Source organism: Helobdella robusta, assembly GCF_000326865.2.
Source record: "Helobdella robusta unplaced genomic scaffold HELROscaffold_10, whole genome shotgun sequence".
Classification (NCBI taxonomy): domain Eukaryota; kingdom Metazoa; phylum Annelida; class Clitellata; order Rhynchobdellida; family Glossiphoniidae; genus Helobdella; species Helobdella robusta.
Window position 1 is genome coordinate 1,488,230 of NW_008703571.1, and position 22,036 is coordinate 1,510,265.

Here is a 22,036-nt window from a genome sequence, read left to right on the forward strand (position 1 = left end):
CACCTCCCTGGTTGCTGCTGCAGCTGAACTTGCCCTCTCCTGCTTGCCCTACGCCTACATGATGAACACTAACGAAATCTTCATGGCTCTCAACCAGTGTGAGATCCAGAGCTCGGATATGCTGCAGAGGGCCTGTCTGAGTATTGAGAAGGCAGCCAAGGATAGTGATGTGCACTATGAAATCCTGTTTGGCGTCGCAAAAAAGTTAGAGCCGTTGTTATATTGAGCCGATGATGTTATTAATTTAATTTGAATTATTTCGTTCAGTCATTTACATAAAGGTCGTTCAGAAATGAAATGATAACATTTTTATCTTCCAGGTGGTATGATCTTTACAAGGGAGAGATTGAAGGAGCATCGTTCAACGTGAAACCATCATCAACCACACACAACATCAATGTCACTTCAACATATTCCAGCCATACGTCAACAGCTGCATCAGCAACAAGAAACTCATGGGGTGGTTATGTACAGCCGCAAAGCATTGCTGGCACCAGAGACAAGACAACCACTCCACCCACCAGAATGCAGTTTTTCCATCAGCAGCACGCACATCAGCAGCCTCCGCAGCTTCAACACTTGCCGGTAATCAGCATGACTCCTCAACAGCAGCAGCAACAGCAGCCACAACAGCAGATATACTTTCAGCCAGCTCCTCTTTCGATGGCTCCACAAATACAACCTGACCAACAACATATGCTACACTCCTACCAACCTCAACATCAACAACAGCTGCAACAACAGCAGCCACATTACCTTCCTCAGTCACCACATTCACTTTTTAATTATCTGCAGTTGCAGCAACAACAATTTCAAAATCATCCATTCATGGGCCACACAACTTACTACACCCACCAACATCCTATCAGGCATCCGGCTCTTCACAACTATCCCCCAAATGTCACTCTCACCCCTATTCAGCTGCCTCCAGTTGCTTATCTGGGTCAACAGAATCTAGGTCAAATAAATCAGCAACCGCAGCAGCTGAATAACAATCTCAAAAACAACAGCAAAATCTGGAATCCCCAATTGTACGACTATCAAAGATATTACAACATACCAGAATATGTTAGTCAGATTCTGTCATTAGTTGAATATAATAATGCTGCTCTTAATGATGAGGACGACGACAACGCGAATAAAACTTTAGTGTAACTTTTGATAATTTTGTGGAAATGTTTGAATCTTTGCATCAATTTAAAATAAGCAGGAATTACAAATAATTCATTGATCAAGTTATTAAGCGTGGCGTACAAATTTTACCTTGATAGCAACAACCATTCAAACTTTGTTAACTTTTTTTCATACTTTCACAGATCCCAATAACGATGGCCTACCAGACGCAACAGCCGCCACCACCACTGTTACAACAACAACAACAACGTCTTCACGCACAGCAACAGCAACAGACTCCCATGCTTAACAATCCGTTACCCAGCAACACTAACCTAGCATCGAATGTGGACACCACTGGCGGCATCCTGGCAATGACTGGTCCGGCTGCTACGAAGGCCAGCTGCTACTTGCTAGCTGCTTACAGAGTTGGCATGCTTGCTATGGAAGCTGTTTCAAAGAGGATTCACGAGGACCGACCGCAGGTGAAGTTTTCCAGAAATCCATCGTACGGCGAGGATGTGAAGTGGTTGCTTGAAGTCACCATGGAAATGGGTAAGATGCTGGTGTGGTGGCTCTCATTTGATGAAGATTTTGTGCAAGTTTGTTTGAATAACAATGCAAATCTAGGCTGTTAAACTCTTGTCATTTCAATCCTTGGTACCGTTTCAACGTTTCATAATATCAATATTACTTATTGTCTCAAACCCACCGATGCATCCAGGGCCCTCGTACATACAGCACTTCATAACTGCGGCTGCCTCCCTTATGAGCCCCTTCATCCTGTTCGACATCATCATGGAGGTCACCAAATATCTGAATAACAACAGTAGCGGCAGCAGCAGTTCCAACCAGTGGAGTGGTCAGCAGCAGCTGCAGAATGTTCGGATATTCACCAATGTCCTGCAGCAGAAGTGTCTGCAAGCGTTAGTATTCCATCTCTCTCTCTTATTCTTCTTTTGTCATCATTTCATTCGAGTATGAAGCTTAATTTCATTTATTGTGAATTATTAAAGTCATGTTGTTTTTTGATGTTCTAGAGTCGTCACCATACAGAATATTCGTAGAATCATCTCGCCGAAATAGAGCTCATACAAATTCAATTTGTACATTGCAGGTTTTCCCAATGTGCCCAATCTCGCATTCACCATATCTGCCCTCAGGACTTTGATGATTTCGCCAGCATCATCTGCAGCGCCAAGAAAGCTTTCTTGCTCTTCTCCGATAATGGACAGAGTCTGTTCAACGACTTGCTGTCAGGTCTCCGCAAGTCCAAGTCCTACAAGAAGGAACTCTGGCAGAGGATCATGGCTGCTGTTAACTCCAATTCGCAATAGTTCTGCTGCTCAGTTGTTTGTTTCTATTGTAGAGGTGTGCTGTTAATGACTACTACTGCAACTGTAGTAGTCGTTGTAGTATAAGCAGTTGAAGTAGTTGTGGTAGAAGTAGCTGTAGTAGAAGAAGTAGTAGTTGCAGTCTCAAGGCTGTACTTTTTCAGAGGCAGAGGAGATGTTGTTGAAAGCGTGTATTTTATGTCGGACTGAGATTGATTTTTTGTTGTTGTTTAATTGTTTTGTTTTTATGTTGAAAAGAACCAACAAACCAGACACGCGATGATTGTAATGTGGATAAATATATAAAGTGATGATTTGACGTTAACATATCCAACAAATGAGAAAATGCATATTGAATTGTACGTGTTTGTATGATCTTTTTCGTGTATTTTTTATTCATTGTTTGCCAGTTGTTATTTAAAAAAATGATGTCCCTTGTAAATTTGTGAACTGTTAAATTAACTTAAAACAATTATAATAATTAACGCTCTATGATATAGATAGATGACACGCGCACACACACAAACATGTTTATGCATGAAATATATCAGTATGTGTGTTTGCATGTCTGTCTGTGTGCATGTGTATGTGTGTGATGTATGCGAGAGAATGAAAAAAAGATACATATGATATACATTGACACTGGATGGGTTGATGTGGATAATTTGTAAATAGGCATTGATGTAAATTATATGATACTGTCATTTTGTGATACAATGGCTGATTGCGTGTTTATGTATCTGAGAGCTTCTGAATGAAAACACATGTTGTTTGTATATTTATAATAATAATAATATTATTATTATTATTTTATAGTAGTTTTGCTTTTTCCAGTTAAATTTACTAATTAAACATGTAACAATAATTTTTGGGAGTATTATAATTATGTGCGTTACATAGTTACTAATACAAGTAAATCCTATCCTTATTATAAGGAAGCAATTTTTTTGTTATCGGCTTAATTAGACATGTAAATATATTGAAAATTACGAAAATGACGAACAGCCATTATATATGATATAATATGTGTGTGTGTGTGTGTGTGTGCGTACATTTATTAATATATATGTATGTATTTGTATATCCAGTTGCTGGTTAGGTACTTTGCGACGTAGAAATTGTTTTTTTTTCTTGTTAACTTGTTAACTTTCTATTTTAAATTTAGAATATTTTGTGTGTGTGTGGTGTGTGTATGCGCGTGTGTGTGTGGTGTGTGTATGCGCGTGTGTGTGTGTTGGTGTTAGTGCTGGTGGCTCGATAATGATGATAGAAACAGATGACGATGATGACGAATGATGGTTTCAGGTGATGCCTTCATGATATTGATATTTGGAAGAAAAAAAATTAAAATGTAAATAACTGAACGATAATGTCACAATATGTGCGTGTACACGCAGATGCAGCATACACACACGTACACGCGTGTATAAATAGTAGACAGTTTTGCACGTACGTGAATAGAAACTTAACACAACAATGCAATATTTTTCTCCCGTCGCGATGTTACGTATATAGTGGCACTACTGATGCTAGCACGCTCATATGTCACATTGTATTCAATTACACTACATTGCGTTATCTTACGCTACACTACATACGTCAGATGAATTAGGTTTAGTTTTTTTTTTCAATTTAAGATCCCATTCTAACGCATGTGCACGCTGTATGGTCATCGGTGTTTGTTAACTCAGAACGAACGTTCATCGTTTCGCACTTTGTAATTTAAATGATGTTTTTGTCGGGGAGGCATTTTATGTTGTGTCTTCTTGTTGAAATAGGAAATTGAACTGCTGTTTGGCTGAGTAGACTGACGTTTTGTCTCAATGTCAAACTTTATTTCAATGTGTAATATTCATCTAACTACCTATACCCATCTACTTAGTTTTTGTTTAATTTAGTTTAACTTTACTTCAAATCAACAGTTTTTATTTTTGATTGTTTGTCTGTAGGTGTGCATATCTATTCATTTATCATCTAGACGATGCTGGGTTGTATGTGAGAGAGCATGATGTTACGGAACTTTACGTGTGTAAATATGTTTATTTAAATGTGTGTTGTGTGTGTGTGTGTGTGTGTGTGTGTGTGTTAAGCTTATCTACAGTTTCACACATATATGATGTGAAAGAGACAAAGAAAGAGAGAGAAATATGTATATGTCTGTGTGTGTGTGTATATGTATGTGTGTGTGTGTGTAGGTATGTGTGTGTGTGTGTGTAATTAAAAATGCGTTCGTTCTATACATGCTGCGAAATTATCTATATAAAAGTGTAGGTGATAGGGTGGGCATATAATTAGGCACCGACGTGTAAATGGAAAATGTAGGACTCCGATTGAAAGGTTTCGCGTGAATGTAGAGTGACATTTCTTCTAAGTCTAAATAAAATATTTTAATAATTGTAAAAGAAATGTCTTGGAGAAAATAATTAGGCTAGTTAGATGATGTAACGGGTTTGATGTTGGGTGTTTTATTTACCAAACGTCCTCTAGCCCTCTGATGCAACTGCCATAAGGAGGGGCTACGTTTTTATGTTTGTTGGTGGTAGGTTGAGGTTTTGGTTGGTATAGTTTGCATACGTGCGTTAAGGTGTCAGCGGATTTGCGGATGTGTTTCGAGACAACGTGGATTGGCATCCACCTTGTTTGCTTTGAATAGACAATGGAAATTTGCCACCATTGATTTTATTTTTTTTTATTTTCTATTTTTTTCTCTTCATAATTTTCCAACTTTTTCATTTTTCAATGTGAAACGTTTTAATTTAAAACATTTTATTTTATCGTTGTCTTCTACTAACATTTTTCGTATGCATTCTTTACAATCTTGTCTATAAATATATATATATGTATGTATATATATATATTATATATATAGGTCGTAGATATATATGTACTGTTATATATATATATAATAGTTGAAAATCACAAAATCACAGCATGCTCCCTGTTAGTTAATAGTTGGCTTCATGTTTAATTTTTCAATCTGTCTAACGAAATAAATAAAAATTTTGGTTTTAAACTCAAGAAACTTGACAATTATTTGTAGTAGATCCTAATCTACCTTTAAAAAATCGGAAAATTAAACAGGAAGCTAACTAACGCGGAACATGTGTGATTTTCATCAATAATTATATATATATATATATATATATATAAGCACCAGCCAAATAGCAAATATCAGATACACACACACGCTAAACTTATTCGTTCTCATGTTTGTTAGGTCACTACTTAATGCATATCAAAAAATATGCATGCATATTTGATAACATGCTTATACAGATTCAAGATTAATATTTAAATACGCGTGTGTGTACACAAATGTGCGTGTACACGTATACATAATTGTGCATATTTATCTATACATACGCTAGTATATAATTAAACACAATTGTGCACGTATTGTAGTTTATAATTTAGAAACAAGTTCGTTGTTTTTTGTTCATGTTTCTTTCTGAGTACATCCATCCATGCACTGAGAAGACTCTAGATTGTTATCAAACGTCAGATGTTATAATGTTTAATCATTGTGGTTTGTTTCTACGTCACATTCATTCAGATATACCAATAAATACTTCACAAAAACTCAGTAGCCATTCGTTTTCCTGTTCATAGTTTGTTTATGTAAGTGTGTCAGTTCGACATTCTTATTTTTAATAGTGTAAATTTTGAAAAGAGTTACAGAGTACATTACAATATTCACTGACGCCTGTCAACTTCTCCCGCCAAAAGAGGTGGCGGCCTAGCATCAATTCAAACAAAACATCAGTGAAGTTAGAATGATGTACGATATTTAAGAATACAATACTACGATTCTAAACATTTTATTACGTAAAGTAATGTCATACGTAGATCTGATATGCTCATTAATATTAATAATTGCTATCAAACAAATGCATTGCGTCAAAGCGTTGACACTAACAAGTAACAACTTCTCAACGTCATTCTAAGAAATCACTTATATTCCCCTGATTACTTACGAAATTTGCAATCTGTATCTGTCACAAGTTTATTGTTTAGATATATACCTCTAAGTATCTAATTGTTTAACAGAATATATCAAAGTTAATGTATGATACCTCTACACTGTTCGTTTCACGAAAAATTTCAATTCAGCAGCATTCGATGCTTCTTATATAAACGGCAATGAGAGCGACGAAGTATATGAAAATTTCAAAAATTTAAATAATTAGGCAAACACGTCCATGAAAAGATAAAAAAAGAGAAAACAATAATGGTACTCAAATATGAAAAAAATAAATATGTTGTAATATAGAAATCGAGGAGCAAGTCATTATATACGAATGTTTGATATAACCAACAATATAGTAACGACATTTATAACATATGCTTGTCTAAAAGGATTTAACGCGCTAAGCTGTAAAGGTATGCATATATGTATATCTATCTAACCATGCATCTCTGCTTTTGTGCATGCAATTATGTTCATCTACCTGTGTGAATGGACAACAAATAAGTAAAACAACTACAGTACAACGTAAAATAGTATTCACGCACTCAACACACACACACATACACACAGAAAACATTTAGCATACAAAAATGCATAAAAAAAGCTTCATCAATTTACGCAAACGTATTTATTAAACTAATATCCATGCGTCATGCATGCTTGCTGAATTGAATTCAAAGAATTTTCTATACTTTAAAGAAAAATTTGAATTGAAAGTTAAACAAAAGAAAACACGAATAAGCACGAGATAAAAGTACCTAAGCAAATATGGTTGAAATACTTTGCCTGAAGCAAAGACAACATAGAACTTTTTTGCAGAGCCATTTGCAATTGTTTGCACTGCTTATATCTATGTTGTGTTTGTGTCTGTGTAAGCAATACGCTAAACATTAACAAACAAGAACATCGTTGAGTACGAAGAAAAAGTTATACGACTGAATGAATGAATGAATGAATGAATGAATGAATAAATAACATTCTAATCCCATTGTTTGATTGATTGTGTGACAATTAATTGATTAATCAATTATTTGATCAACCAACTAACTAATTAGTTTATTAACTGATCGATTGAAAATTCAATCATTCATCATTGTCCTAAAAGTAAATTAACTACCTACCTATCCATTATTTGAATGAAATTGAAAATTTAAAATGAGATAAAGAAGTATAACAAGTAGAAAAAGTATTTTAAAAGTGGATTCACAATGAAGGTAGGGATGTGACGTTTGCACCAATGTGCGGGGGGTGTAGCTGCAGTTTGATGGGATCTCGCAGTCTTCGAAGGTCGTACTTTATTTTGGAGACCTCATCACATAAGTAGTTGTAGCGCACTAAATCAAATTCACCCTTCTTCGAGATCTTATGTAGAAGCCTCACAACCTGCCTGTCATGCACGTCTGGGTATATGTACTCCTGTCATCAAGAAAATTCGTTTAAAAGTCTTAAACTTTATAACAAAATTAATTTAAAATATAACAATCAAACATTTTAATGTAAACTATGCTTCAGATAAAAATGAATCTATCTCGAAATCAAGACAAATATGTCACCATCAACTCTGTTTTACAGAAACTAACCAAAAATAAGTGGAGATTGTAAAACAACGTACCTGATTTGTTATGATATAATAGGAGAACATGGCCATTATGGTTCCATATGTGACAAAGTAGGTGACAGGCTCCATGATATCCCAGGAGTACTCCCACCAGGTAAGGCGAGCCAGGATACCAAACTGCAGTCCCATCATGCTCAATCCAACCCAGGACATTATCCGAGTCTTGCGTGCCGCCAGGTCCTTCATATCACTGACAACCTGTTTCAAGTGGTCAGGTAGTATCATGGTTGGCTTGGTGTGGGCAATGTCTACAATTAGCTTCGTTCTTAATGCTGTCATTACAAATGTCGTTCACAACACGAAATATGACGTTATACTTTGTCACATCATAATTTTGCAAAATCTAAACTCAATTTCAAATAAGCCTGATGTTTAACTAATAACTCCAATTTTTATGAAAAAAGGAACCGCATTAGAAAGCACAGACATGCATACACTTACTACACAACACAGTAACCACAAACATTCTCACCCGACCACACTGACCTTTTCCATGGGCAACAGTTCCAGCTGTAGCCCCTCGAGACGTTCCATCAACTTTTCCTGTCTCTTAATGAAGACTTCATCACTGTTAATAGCCATGTAGAGTTGGGCCACCAAGTTCTTCACTGAATCTCCTTCGATGTATGGAGATGAGAAATCTGCAAATTAAAATTTTAAATATATTTGTGTATGTATGAGTCTATGTATGCGTGTGTATTTGTATATGTATGTATGTGTGTGTATGTATGTATGTGTGTGTATTTGTATATGTAAGTTTTATCATTGATGTATGAATAATCATTATGAATAAAATTTTTTGCTTGGAAATTTATTATTTCAAGATACATTCATCAGTATATATTCCTAAAAATATAAATATTTTTACAAATTCTTTAGAGAATCCGTAAGAGTGAATACTCCAGCACATGTTATATTAATGTTAATCATGTTTTAAGCATCTAAGAATATGATGCGATTGAACGATGATGTTACTGGGATAAAAATCTTTTCAATAAAATGAAGAAGTAGACGATGATGGTTTCAATATATAATACTACGTATAAAAATGTGTATAAATAGTAAACAGTAACCACGCAGTTTAAGATGATGTTAACTGGCATCAACATGAATGATGAATGAATTCGCAAGTTAATCACTAGTACTAATAGATAGGAATACTGTTTATAACGTGCTACAAATAAATGCAGGTATTGCTATATGGGAGTCCCTCTCTTTATATGTACTATTCTGTATAAGTGTGTGTATTGTGTGTTTGTATATGTATTTGTGTAAGTATAAACTGTTTCGATGTGTTGTGTTTCAAAAATGAAACAGTTACACGTAGGAAATCTGTGATAATCCACAAACAGAGACTAGAAGAATGTTGAAAAATATCAAGGACTTCGTTTTTCTATCACTGTTAAACTGTCAGTATAATTTACACGGATAAAAAATAAAAATAAGAACATCAAAGAAATAATGAGAGATGTATTAATGCAATAGACCATCAAATGTGAGAACTGAGAAATAACTCTGCTATAAAGAAGAGCCATAAATAATAATTACATGACTAGCAGCATCGAAAATAAGTGCTATATCATCAGAAAAACATTGATGCAAGAGAAATAATAAACAGTAGTAGTAATAGTAGTAGTAGAAGTAGTAGTAGCAGTAGATGTAGTAGTAGCATAGGTAGCAGCAGTAGTTATTATTGTAATAGCAGAAGTTGCAATATTATAATAATAATTAATTATTATTATTAAACCAATCACAATTGTAAAGTTGAAAAAAAACAACAAAAATGCGTAAAACTAAATCACAAGAGGTCAGGAAAGATAATTAAGCTTGGCAGCTGATCTTCCGATAAAAAGAGATCTATAGTGACAGGTTGAGTGGGTGCAGGGCAGCGTACAAACAGGAGAAATAAATAAGCCTTCATGAGTATGACTCTTGTGTGATGTGACGTGATGTATACCATGTGATGTATACAATGTGATGTATACAATATGATGTATGCAGTGTGATGTATACCATGTGATGTATACAATGTGATGATGTACAACTATAAGAATGCACACTTGAATGACAACAATATGTGACGCTTATAGTGGTGGCTAGATGTCAGTCAGGAATGTGACAAAATGACTGAAGATGGTAATGATCTAGAAATTACATCAAGACAGCGGAAATCGTGTTGAAATTTTATGCTAGGTACATAGGCTTAGTACACGTGTACTGACGTGTAACCATCAAGGACAAATGTACTCTTGAACATGATTGTCTAGGACATTTGTACTTGGCTATGCTATTGCAGTTGTCTAAACTTCTCATACCTACAAACCAATGCACACTCAATCAATAAATCTCGTTTAACCATGAAACCAGGTACATTAAAATCCTCCAAGCCAATTTATACACATGCTTTAAAAAACTCACATCATATTACACTATATATAATGTAAAAATATATTGAGAAAATATATTGGTACTGAAAATATATTGATACTTATTGTATGCATAAGTGTATAGGCAATTTTGAGGGATTTGATGAATCTGTAAAAAAATCATGAAAATGACTAGAGTTTGGCTAAAAAACAGCCAAGCACATGAATTGCAACAGATCACAAATAACACAAGCAGGTAGTTTAATATAAACATCTCATGGAAACGGTATATTTTTTTCATTCAATTTATAAACAGTGCAAATACGATCAACACAATCTAATACACAAACGTGCGTGCGTGTGTATTTGTGCGTGCAACACGCACGTAAATAAATACAGCAAGCTTGCATGCATGCCAGTGTGCCATGACTGGGAGTGTCAACTGTGCAGGCATTTAACAAATCAATAAGCAGGTTATACACTTCTATAGAAGATGACATGCTGGTAACTTTTTATTTCTCATATTGAAAAATTTATGAATGATAGAGGCTATTAAATCATCGATATAAAAAATTAGAAAAAGTCTAGTATATTGTAGTATAAGGAAAACAATAGTACATAAATTAATAGTAAAGATAGCAACAATAGCAAGTGTAGTATTTTTAAAAGAAAAAAAAGATGTTATGTTATCCCAAATCAGATGTTACAGAAGACCATTAGAAAACACACGATGTATATAAAGTATTATTGATAGCCCAAAAAAACTTTCCTTTCTTCTTTTTTTCTCAAAAACTTTCCTTTCTTCTATTTTTCTCTTCATTGAAGGAGTAAGTAGCCATTCAGTTTTTCAAAATAATTAATCTGAATGACCTCACATAATTACTGCAAATAATCATAATATGGTAGACCAACAATCAAGCAGAGCAGGCATAAATATATCAACAAATAATTCTACTCACAAATAAATAGACTCACATACAAATACAGATAAATACAAACACACAACCGCAAAGACATGTAGAAGTAATACATTCATACAGATACACAAATACAAACATACACTTACCCATATATACAAAGATACAAGATGTGCTGAATGCATACAAACATATTCAAACATAAACATAAAAAAACTTAACACGCAATCAAAAAAGAAACAATACATTAAAAAAACTGCACAACATACAAACATTTACGTACCTAGGCCATTTAGTTGTACCATGTAATTTAATTCATTCATTTGTAAGATGAAATCATTTTTCAAAAGGTCAGCAATGGAGGTGTTGTTTGAGATGAGGTCGCCCTCTGATTAATTTCATTTTAACAAAAATTAAAATACAAGATTACAATGTTTATTGAACTTTTAAATTTAAATTAACAAAAATTCAAAATAAGCTGACTCAGACATGAAAATCCATGCAGTCAAATCTAGTTTTTTAGATATATGACATATGTTAAAGAAACAGATACCTAATGTAAAAGCCCTAATCTTCTGGACCCCGGCATCTTCAATTCGGATGTTGTTCATTAAATCATTTAGTGTGTTCATCAGTGGCTTCAAGACGATTCGACACACTTCTTCTCTAGAGTATAAGGGAACGGCTATCAAACATAGACCTTGTTCATTCTTTAGCTTAATGTAGCCTTAAATGAAAGAAAAGTATGTCATGTTATCTTTATATATCTACTCTACATACATTTCATTCTTGTAACACCCAAAATTAAACTTTGAAAATTGAAAAGAAATAAAAAGTCAACCAACCATCTATTGTGGACTTATCTGGGACATAAAAATCCCTGTTACTCTCATGTGCTGATGTTGTATAATATGCAGTTGTTGTTGCATGATGTGCTTGTTTGTACTGTAAAGTGTGAATGAAGATGAGATTAAGTCTTACTCTTATATTAAAATTGCATTTATATCTTACTGATCAAACAATTAAATATAAATCATAGAACAAAAAACTAAAAGATTGAAAATTAGAAATGGTGGGAAAATTAATTAAACAGATTGCTCTCGGAATAAAAAAATCAGTTTTTATTTATGTCACAAATTAATGAGCAATAAAATTAAATCGAAACAGCTGAAAAAGCGGTACTTACTTTTGGATTGAAATTTAGAACTTTTATTGAACAAACCGAAAAATATTTAGATTGGGAACAAGCGCTTCTTAACATAAAATTATTATTAAACAACTGTTTCAAAACTTTAGAAGAGCAGTTCGCATTGCATTCTCTGCACAAGACATGTTTCAAATTTCTTACTACCAGCAGGCTCGCCATTGACTTTCAGGAAATTTTTTAAGATAACTCAATAATCAGGAGGTAAACATTTTGCAAACTGGTTGAAACATAGCGACATCTTTAAGACTAATGAACGATTATAACTTATTTAGGATCTTTTTGGTTAATCCAGGATACGTTGGTTAAAATACGTTACAGAACGTAAATTCCAGATGGAATTACGGAAGCAAAGTACACAATAATCTGATCATCATTGCAAAATTGAACTAACCGGTCAAACATCGCCGGCACTCCCGACCAAACACCAAAGTGGAAAGCCCTTTCGCGACCCACAACGGTCAAACTCGAATTGACAAACAACAAACCACCATCCGATGTTCTAGAACATTTTTATTCGTGTAGTTTCAGCTTAATAATTTTTGAAAGCTAGTACATATTCTTAAACGTATGAAATAAATCAAAACAATGTTAAAAAATCAACAAAAATTGATATAACGTCTAAATGTAAATAACATTAATAATAGATAACAAAATAATCAACAATACAAAACACGCCAACTCCTACAAGTGAAAATTGAAAAAAATTAATTTGGTGCCTCTGCAACTAAGTAGGCATATTATTCGGACTTTGCTAAAAATTACTTATAAATAAAAATATAATTAATGATGTAAACTTTAATCATTAAACACAGACATTTAAATATTCATTCGTTATGTAAATATAAATATATATATATATATATAGAAAGCTGAATTCTGAATTTTAGTTGTCTTCACCCTCATTACCGTCAGCATCGGCATTCTCTGAGGTCCAGAGCTGTTAAAATGAAAAAAAAACATGATCAGAAAAATAATTATTATGCTATGAAGCACTGTAAAAAAAGCCTAAAAATTATAATAGGGAACTTACTGTGAGATTGTCACGCAACAACTGCATGATGAGGGTGCTATCTTTGTAGGAATCTTCATTCAGTGTATCAAGTTCTGCAATGGCATCATCAAAAGCCTGCAAAACAAACATTATTTAATATCACTGTTGCATCAGCATCCAGCTAAGGCCATTAAAAATGATTGACTAACCAATTTAGCCAATTGACAAGCCCTCTCTTGTGAGTTCAAGATCTCATAAAAAAATACAGAGTAATTGAGAGCCAGTCCAAGTCGAATAGGATGAGTTGGCTGCATCTGCTCTTTAGCGATGTCAAGAGCTGATTGGTAGGCCTTTTCAGATTCAGCAACCACACCTAGTAAACAATTAAATAGATTATGTACGATGTTGAAAACTAATTACAGATAATAACCAACTGAAAATTAATAAACAATCAATAGTAATTAAAAATTATATATATATAATAGCTCACTTGTTTTTTCAGCTGATGTTCGAACTTCAGCCAGGTATCGGTAATAATCACCCTTCATCTTCAAGTAGAAAACCTTGCTCTCAGCATTTCCAGCTTTAGCAATCAAGAACTTGTCTAGAAGGTCCTAAAAACAAAACATTTTATAATTTGATGACAGACCATTGATAAGGCAATAGACATTAATCACCATCAGTAATATTTCAGCAACGGCAAGTTTACCACTGATACTACTGAGTTACTAATGTTCCGCTATTGAATAAACATATATATAAAAAAAAAAGAATTAACTTACAAGGACATCTTTACAGACTTCTTCCAATTCTTTTTCAATCTTCAATTTGTATTCTTTGACCATGCCCTGCTTTTTTTCATTACCTTCAGTTTTTTGTTCAATACTCGAAATTACTCTCCAAGACGATCTTCTGGCCCCAACAACATTTTTGTAAGCAACCGAAAGTAAGTTTCTTTCTTCGTTTGACAGTTCCGTTCCTAATTCCGTGACTTTCTTCATGGACGTCGCCATGTCATCGTAGCGCTCCGCCTGTTCGGCCAACTTAGCTTGTTGGACAAGTTCATCTCTGTCGCCAGAAGCCATTTGAGTCGTTGGTGTCTAAAAAATTTAAAAATTGACAACCAAGAAAACGATAGAACCTTCCAAAAAGGATGACTAATAAGTTAATATGGCCAGAAGCAAGAAAGGAAGTGGGTGTTGAAAAATCCTAAATAGATCATCAATGATTTATTTCACTAAAATTTCGTTATATATTGTTTCAACTTTTCAAAAAAATTATCACTTAAATAAATTATTTCGCATTAGCAATAAACTTTTGTAATAAACAAATTTTAAACAAATATCTCAAAACTTATTTTTACTTCCCCAGATGACATCCCCTAATTGAAATTTTTGAAAACCATCTCGTCATAGTAAAAAGGTAAGTGCTTTAATTTCTATTCAAGTCCATTAATTTTTACTTATAAACGAAGTTTTTTCTAAACATTAAAATGTTTTATTAGGAAAATACTTCACAGAGAGCAGCCCAAATCACGTTTGGATCTAAACGAGAACGCATGCGAAACGACGAATGCACGCACAAACGCGCATACGCATCCACGTCAATGCAAAAACCTATTAGAAACAAAAGAATTACGAATTCCCTAATGATCACGGAACATTTAGTATCTTTTTCCGGCCGGCGTGGGTCCGTTTTTATCAATAGAGAACAGAAGCGTATCGTGAGAATTTCAGACGGACTCTCCGGGTCGTTAATTTATCTCTGCGCCGGCGCTCTGCCTAACTTCTACGTACGTTGCGTGCATTTTATGTACGATACGCTTAAGCATACATAAATTTATATATACATATATACACATATCTACATACGTAAATACTGCATACATATATACGTACATACATATACTGTACATGCATGCACAATATTTAAACAATAAATGAATGATCAAAAATAATTTGTGGTTCTGTTTAGAAACTTAAAAACGCCTTACCTTCCGTGCGGTACGCAAGTACATGCAAGCATCAACATCACTGACTATCATCTTGATCACGGTGGTGTCTGCGTTTTTGTTTTATTTCTGTTATTAACTCTTATTACTGTGCTTTTTGTGTATGTAAAACAGTTAATACGTTTGCATTTTGTGCATTTAATGATTGACTTGATAGCATTAATATTTACATTATAGGCTACTTACAAATGTATGTTTGCATATTGACATTATGCCCTTTAAATTCATTTTCTGATTATTGTATTATATACCCAATACACATATCTGAATGAGTTATACCCATCTATGTGGATGGACAGCGTATTTTATGGGACTTTATTTCCATTCAAAGCTTCTTTTGTCTACATTTTTTCTCTCCAACAATTGATGGCCATATTTTAAAATGAACAACTGATGATATTTTTGCTGGTCTCAATTGCTTCCCGTATGTTCATTCGTTCGTTCGTTCGTTCATTTGATGTTGCGAACATAAAATATCAAAAACATTCCAAATAAATGTATGTATGTTTTGAGACAATTACGAAGTATGATCGGTGATAATTAGGACTTACGACTCGCGATGACCAATCGTATTTAATTAGGATAATCAGTCAGTTAGTGTTTGCACAACGATAGTGATGACAGCATCGGCCATTAAGAGGAATCATGAAACGTTTAGGATATGAAATAGCGTAACGTAATGCTTGATTTAATCGTTGCGCTTGGCTGCTGGCTTAACGCATCCCTAGTTGTCATGGCACCGTAAAAAGGTGAATAATAATGAAATAAATGGGAATAATAAAAAATAAAAATGAAAAAATAAATTGATTAGTACCATTTCTCTTCATTGTTGTTGTCGTCGTCGTCGTCGTTGTTGCTGTTGTTTTTGTTGTTATTATAATTTTGTCCTTCTAGAATTACTATTGTTGTTATGGTTATTGTTGTCGTTAAAGTCTTGCCATTGAAATTTTTTTCGTCCATTCGCCATCAAAAAGATGGACATCATCTTTACCGTCATCGTCAACATCATCATCATCATAGTCGTCATCATCATCCCAATCATTATCAGTCCTCTCTCATCCTCATCATCATCATGCCATCATCATCATCAACATCATCATCATCTACTACTACTACTTTTAATCGTTAGATCATCATCATCATCATTATCACCCCACCATCATCACGCCATCATCATCATCGCAATCATTATCATTTCCATCATCTTCCTCCTCTCCTTCTCCTCCTCCTCATCATCATCATCGTTATTACGTGAGTTAAAACAGTTATCAGGTGTGATGCAGGCTATGTTGACTTGCGTCCACATGCCGTGCGATTATAGTAGTAGTAGCAGCTGTAGTAGTAGTAGTAGTAGTAGCTGTAGTAGTAGTAGCTCTAGTAGTAGTAGTAGTGGTAGTGGTAGTAGTAGCTGTAGTAGTAGTAGTAGTAGCGGTAGTAGTAGTAGTAGTAGTAGCTGTAGTAGTAGTAGTAGTAGTAGTAGTAGTGGTAACCGTAATTTGTGTTGTAGTAGTTGTTGTTGTTTGAAGTTAATCGTTAGATTTGTTTGAAAATTTATTGATATCCTTGCTGTAGACATTAATGTCGTTTTTTTTTGTTTGTTTGTTTGTATGTATGTTTGTATGTATGTTTGTTTGTTTGCCTGTTTGTTTGCTTGTTTGTTGTTGTAAATGAAGTTGTTATTGTTTCATGTTTGTTGTTGTCAATGTTGTCGTTGTTTCAGAAGTGAATACTGTTATTTTTTTGTTGCGGTTCTTGTCGCAATCAATTCTGACATAATCACCACCACCACCACCACCATCATCATCATCATTATGATAGTAATCTTTTCATATTTTTTTCAAATTTACATTTTCTTGTTAGAAACAAATAACACCCCCCCTCCAAAAAAAATCAATAATATATACTAATTTCCTCTTCATAGCAAATGATTGATTAAAAAGGTCTGCTAAATTTATTTTAAATTTTGAGGGTACCTTATGGCAAGTCCTGTAGTACCCTTGTGTTTGCTGGCTTATGTCTTTGTCTCATGCCCATAATTTTTTCATGCATCGTCGTCGTCATCGTCGTTATTATTATTATTATTATTATTACTATGGTCATCAGAATTGTCCAGTGCTGTTCGGTAAAATCATTACTGCCTTGACATCAGGTCGTCCTTATTATCATCTTCTTCTTCGTCTTCATTATCATCTGATATCATCATCCCATGATATCATCTTCACATGATATCATCATCACATGATATCATCATCCCGTGATAATATTATCATCATCATCATCATATTTCATCATCGTTATCTTCATCACTATTATTTCTTCGTATTATTTCTCTCTCTCTCTCTCTCTCTCACTCTCTCTCTCTCTCTCTCTCTCTCTATCTCTCTCTCTCTCTCTCTCTCTCTCTCTCTCTCTCTCTCTCTCAACAACTAAACTTTAAAATAATAAAAGAAGTTAATAAATGATTAAATAACTCGCGTAATAAATCACAAAACATATTTTTGAAAACTTAAACGTTAAGGGAGTGATATATCCGAGAGGCATGCAAATTATATAATCGCTCACCACTTAATAGAGAACTTTTTTAAAAAACTTACTTAAAGAATTAAAACATCCAGGAGCAAGGCTCACCACCAGGGCTGTGTATGATGACGATTTATAATGTGTGACTCACACACACACACACATGCACACATTTATACACACATGCAAGCACTTGGTATAGGTACTCGCACACGTACACAGATACATTACACGTAGATGCTGCTACACCATACACACACACACACACACACGCACACACATTTATATATATACACACACACACACACACTCACTCACGCACATGCTTATAGATGATGAGTGTGAAATACAATTAGTGACGTCACATGCATCTCCGTGCACGCCCAAAGATTATGATGTCACTTCTTCAAGTTATGATGCTGTCCAGATAGGCAGGCAGCCAGATAAACATGGATGGATGTTTATAGAGATAGATAGAGAATAAAGTTTTTGAGAGAGAGAGAGAGAGAGAGAGAGAGAGAAAGAAGAGCGAGAAAGAGAGAAAGAAGGGCGAACGAAATAAAAAGGAAGATAGCGGAAATAAAAACAAAAAAGAGCAAATAAAAGACGGAAAGTTATCTGATTACATCATACAAACTTTAAATGTGTTTGTGTCACGGGCAATAGGTCTGTTCAATTTTTTTTGGCATATCAATTAAACTCAAATATAAATTTAAATCAATAAAAGTTAAACAAAAGTCGCTAGTACACACGCAAACACACGCTTAATACACACACACACACACACACACACACACACACACACACACACACACACACACACACACACAGGCCCGTTACGTTATATTATGTGACGTTGACAAAATGAAATAGCGCTTGAATTACTTATACTTTACTCTTTTTACTTCTTCCTTATGATTTACCGAAAGCAATGTCGCATCTCTATAATTATGACGTCACATTAAAATTATTTAAATATATTATAACCAACAAATAATATTTAATTCTGATGTACGTTTATAAATCTTGTAAGGTTTAAAGTGCTGCTTCAATAACACGTTAAACTCGCAAACAAAAGCAAATATTTTTTTCAAAGAAAAAAAATGTATCACGAACGGATAACTTAATCCGTGGGCGGAGTCAGCAGGCTCTCACAACACGTCATGTGCGTTAATGATATGCCAAGTCCTCCCACCATCCGGACGGAGGCTTCTTACTGGCCTAAACATTGCATGAATGTTTTCTATTGGCTGGCGACTCGACACGCTCGATCATTGAAATAAGTACCTCAAAGTCAGGATTCGTGAGAAGTTATTTTTTCTGACGGTTTCCAAGAAATGAAACAAAATTTGATTTTGTTTTAATTTTAATAAATGAATTGTTGAGACAATTATTGATTATTTGTTTTAAAGATCTAATCTTCAATAAAGTAGAATAAAATGATTCCACACAGCTACAACACAGTTTTCAACCTGAGGGGGGACTACAGCCACCCCTGCCTGCCTCCACCCATCCACACGGCCTTCCAGAGGGCCCTCCAATTTTCCAACCAGACGTCACCTACCGAATTGGGCTTGGGAGCATTTTACAGCGGCCACCCTTCCTTCCAACATCCACTTCGCCATCAACTGCTGCCACCATTTTCATCAATGAGTCCGCGTTCTCTGGTCTCCCAGGAACTCTACCTCTCTCTAGGAGTCCAGAGCAGGTCCCTGCAAGCCTTGAAGGAGTTCATGAGGAATGCTGATCACGTGAGCGGCGTTAGGATGGACATGATCAACGGATCAACTTCCGGTTTGTCGAGCAAGATCAACAGTGGGAACGGAAATGGAAGTGCAGGCGTCATACGTGGTGGTGGTGAAGGGGATGGAGATGCTGACGAGGAAGATGACGAGGAGGCTGATAAGATTGATGTTGAAGAGACGAGTGTCGAATTGGATGGAAAGGAACTGTGGGAAAAATTTCATCGCATGGAAACTGAGATGGTCATCACCAAATCTGGCAGGTGGCCGTGTCTGTTCATTTACTTGTTTCTGGATATTTTTTTTGATGTTGGTTTTGTTGTTAATGTTGTTGTGTTGCTTATGTTGAAAGTTTAGACAACAAGATTGGTGACAAAGGTTTTTGTTGCATTCGTTATTGTTAAAATTACATTCCTATAATTATAACAGAATGAACAATCAAATAACATCATTAAATATTATATAAAACAATTAAAATAAAACAAAAATTAATAGCTTAGTATTAATCAAACAACGTAACGACCAAACAAACAGACGAATGTTCCCGCCATACAAAGTCAAAGTATCTGGCTTATCAAAAAAATCCAAGTACATTCTCCTCATGGACGTGGTGCCTGTTGACGACTGTCGCTACAAATTCCACAACTCGAAATGGATGGTTGCCGGAAAAGCTGATCCGGAGATGCCAAAAAGGATGTACATTCACCCAGATTCACCGGCCTGTGGCGAGCAGTGGATGAGTAAGGTCGTCTCCTTCCACAAACTCAAGTTGACCAACAACATCTCTGATAAGCACGGATTCGTTAGTGTTGTTTGTTTCAATTTACATGTGTTGTTTATTCTGTTGTTTTTGTTTTTATTTTTACAATTAATTTTGCTGTTTCAAGATGTACCAACTGATTTTATAGTTGTTTATTTTACATCATAAAATTTGCAACCATTGTCAAATGTTAATTAATTATCATTGTTGCAAACAAAATCAAAGTTTTTATTCTTTCTGATTTTACCCTCTTGGTGATGGTGCCCTCACAATCTCTATCTTATTCACTACTTTAAACATTACCATCGCCTAAAACGTCACCAAAAAAACGTCACCAACGTAACCACCCTCTCCACAAAACAGACCATCTTGAACTCCATGCACAAGTACCAGCCAAGATTTCACGTAGTAAAGGCTAGCGACATCTACCGCATGCCATTCAGTAGCTTCAAAACGTTCGTCTTCAAGGAAACCGAATTCGTGGCCGTAACCGCTTATCAGAATGAGAAGGTGATGATGGGGATGAAGAGAATGATGAGGAGAATGATGACGCCGTAATGGTGATAATGATAGGAATTGATGACGTTGTGATGACATTTTGATGAAGATAATTGTCTTATCTGATGATGTTATTATCAACTATAACGTTTTACGTACAAAGTACTTAAGTAATGAAAAGGTTATGGTGATGATGATGAGGAGGAGAATGATGATGTCATAATGATGATGATAGTGATGGCGTTGTGATGACATTTTTTATAAAACCTTTTTCAACAACCGCTGATGTCATTATCAACAATAAAGTTTCAAGTACGTTGCGAAATGGAAGGAACAATTTTTGTAGCATTTCAATGTACGAGGCTTTTATAAAATTTTTAACTCCGACTTTATAACATTTGTTAAAATTGAAAAAATTTTCTTAAAAAATTGCTTGTTTGTTTGAATATATGTAAAAAAACAGGTCTTTTCAAACAACATATATATGTATATTTTTTTTCATTTTAAAATGTTTTTTGACAAAACCATACTGGAATAGAATCGCAATTAATTTCATAATCCAAGCAAATTTTATAAAATGTTGGTGCGGGCGATACGATTTTCGAGCATTTTCTAACATTTCTGCTACTTACGTTGTTGAACTTTTCACTAAATTCATCGGACCCCACAATAGATCACTCAATTGAAGATTGACAGCAATCCGTTCGCGAAAGGTTTCAGAGATTGCGGTGGCGGGAAAAGAGAAAAGAAGTAAGTAAGACCGATTAACATGGAGATTTGTTTAATTTTTTTTTATGTTCCACGTTAAACAGCATTGATGCAGATGAATGTAAAACATGGCCGACAAATTATCGATTGCGTAGATGCATATGAATATTTTGTTTCTGAAAAAAAAATTAATTTGAAACTCTATTTTTTATTTCATTATTTCAGTAGAAGACTGTTGCTTCAAAATTGTGAATATGCACCGCAACAACATCAGCAGCAACATC

At 34.6% G+C, this 22,036-nt stretch overlaps 4 protein-coding genes across 4 annotated transcripts in view; 2 read left to right on the top strand and 2 right to left on the bottom strand.

Moving 5' to 3' along the window:
* The window catches only part of HELRODRAFT_190028 (hypothetical protein), a gene marked incomplete at both ends in the record, with an annotated part of 12,408 nt that extends 9,958 nt beyond the window's left edge, over positions 1 to 2,450 (top strand). Inside the window, 5 exons of the mRNA XM_009011850.1 lie at positions 1 to 204; positions 321 to 1,068; positions 1,317 to 1,668; positions 1,838 to 2,039; positions 2,231 to 2,450. The exon at positions 1 to 204 is cut by the window's left edge and continues 115 nt beyond it. Of these exons, the coding sequence (XP_009010098.1) occupies positions 1 to 204; positions 321 to 1,068; positions 1,317 to 1,668; positions 1,838 to 2,039; positions 2,231 to 2,450 (1,726 nt within the window). The remainder of the gene's footprint in view (positions 205 to 320; positions 1,069 to 1,316; positions 1,669 to 1,837; positions 2,040 to 2,230) is intronic.
* Positions 2,451 to 7,617: 5,167 nt separating this feature from the next.
* HELRODRAFT_108883 (hypothetical protein) lies at positions 7,618 to 12,716 on the bottom strand (the record flags this gene model as incomplete). The annotated part of the gene is made up of 7 exons (XM_009011851.1): positions 12,502 to 12,716; positions 12,161 to 12,260; positions 11,869 to 12,042; positions 11,599 to 11,703; positions 8,519 to 8,673; positions 8,027 to 8,230; positions 7,618 to 7,830 (listed from the first exon to the last, which is right to left on the bottom strand). The coding sequence occupies exons 1-7, from the start codon at positions 12,679 to 12,681 to the stop codon at positions 7,618 to 7,620; spliced, it is 1,131 nt and encodes a 376-aa protein (XP_009010099.1). The 5' UTR covers positions 12,682 to 12,716.
* A 296-nt stretch (positions 12,717 to 13,012) lies between these two features.
* On the bottom strand, positions 13,013 to 14,694 carry HELRODRAFT_185239 (hypothetical protein). Its single transcript, XM_009011852.1, has 5 exons — positions 14,296 to 14,694; positions 14,004 to 14,127; positions 13,723 to 13,886; positions 13,553 to 13,648; positions 13,013 to 13,459 (listed from the first exon to the last, which is right to left on the bottom strand). The coding sequence occupies exons 1-5, from the start codon at positions 14,596 to 14,598 to the stop codon at positions 13,406 to 13,408; spliced, it is 741 nt and encodes a 246-aa protein (XP_009010100.1). The 5' UTR covers positions 14,599 to 14,694; the 3' UTR covers positions 13,013 to 13,405.
* A 5,122-nt stretch (positions 14,695 to 19,816) lies between these two features.
* Positions 19,817 to 21,798, top strand: HELRODRAFT_71638 (hypothetical protein; the record flags this gene model as incomplete). The annotated part of the gene is made up of 4 exons (XM_009011853.1): positions 19,817 to 20,049; positions 20,321 to 20,588; positions 20,910 to 21,056; positions 21,718 to 21,798. The coding sequence occupies 4 exons, from the start codon at positions 19,817 to 19,819 to the stop codon at positions 21,796 to 21,798; spliced, it is 729 nt and encodes a 242-aa protein (XP_009010101.1).
* Positions 21,799 to 22,036: the final 238 nt, after the last annotated feature.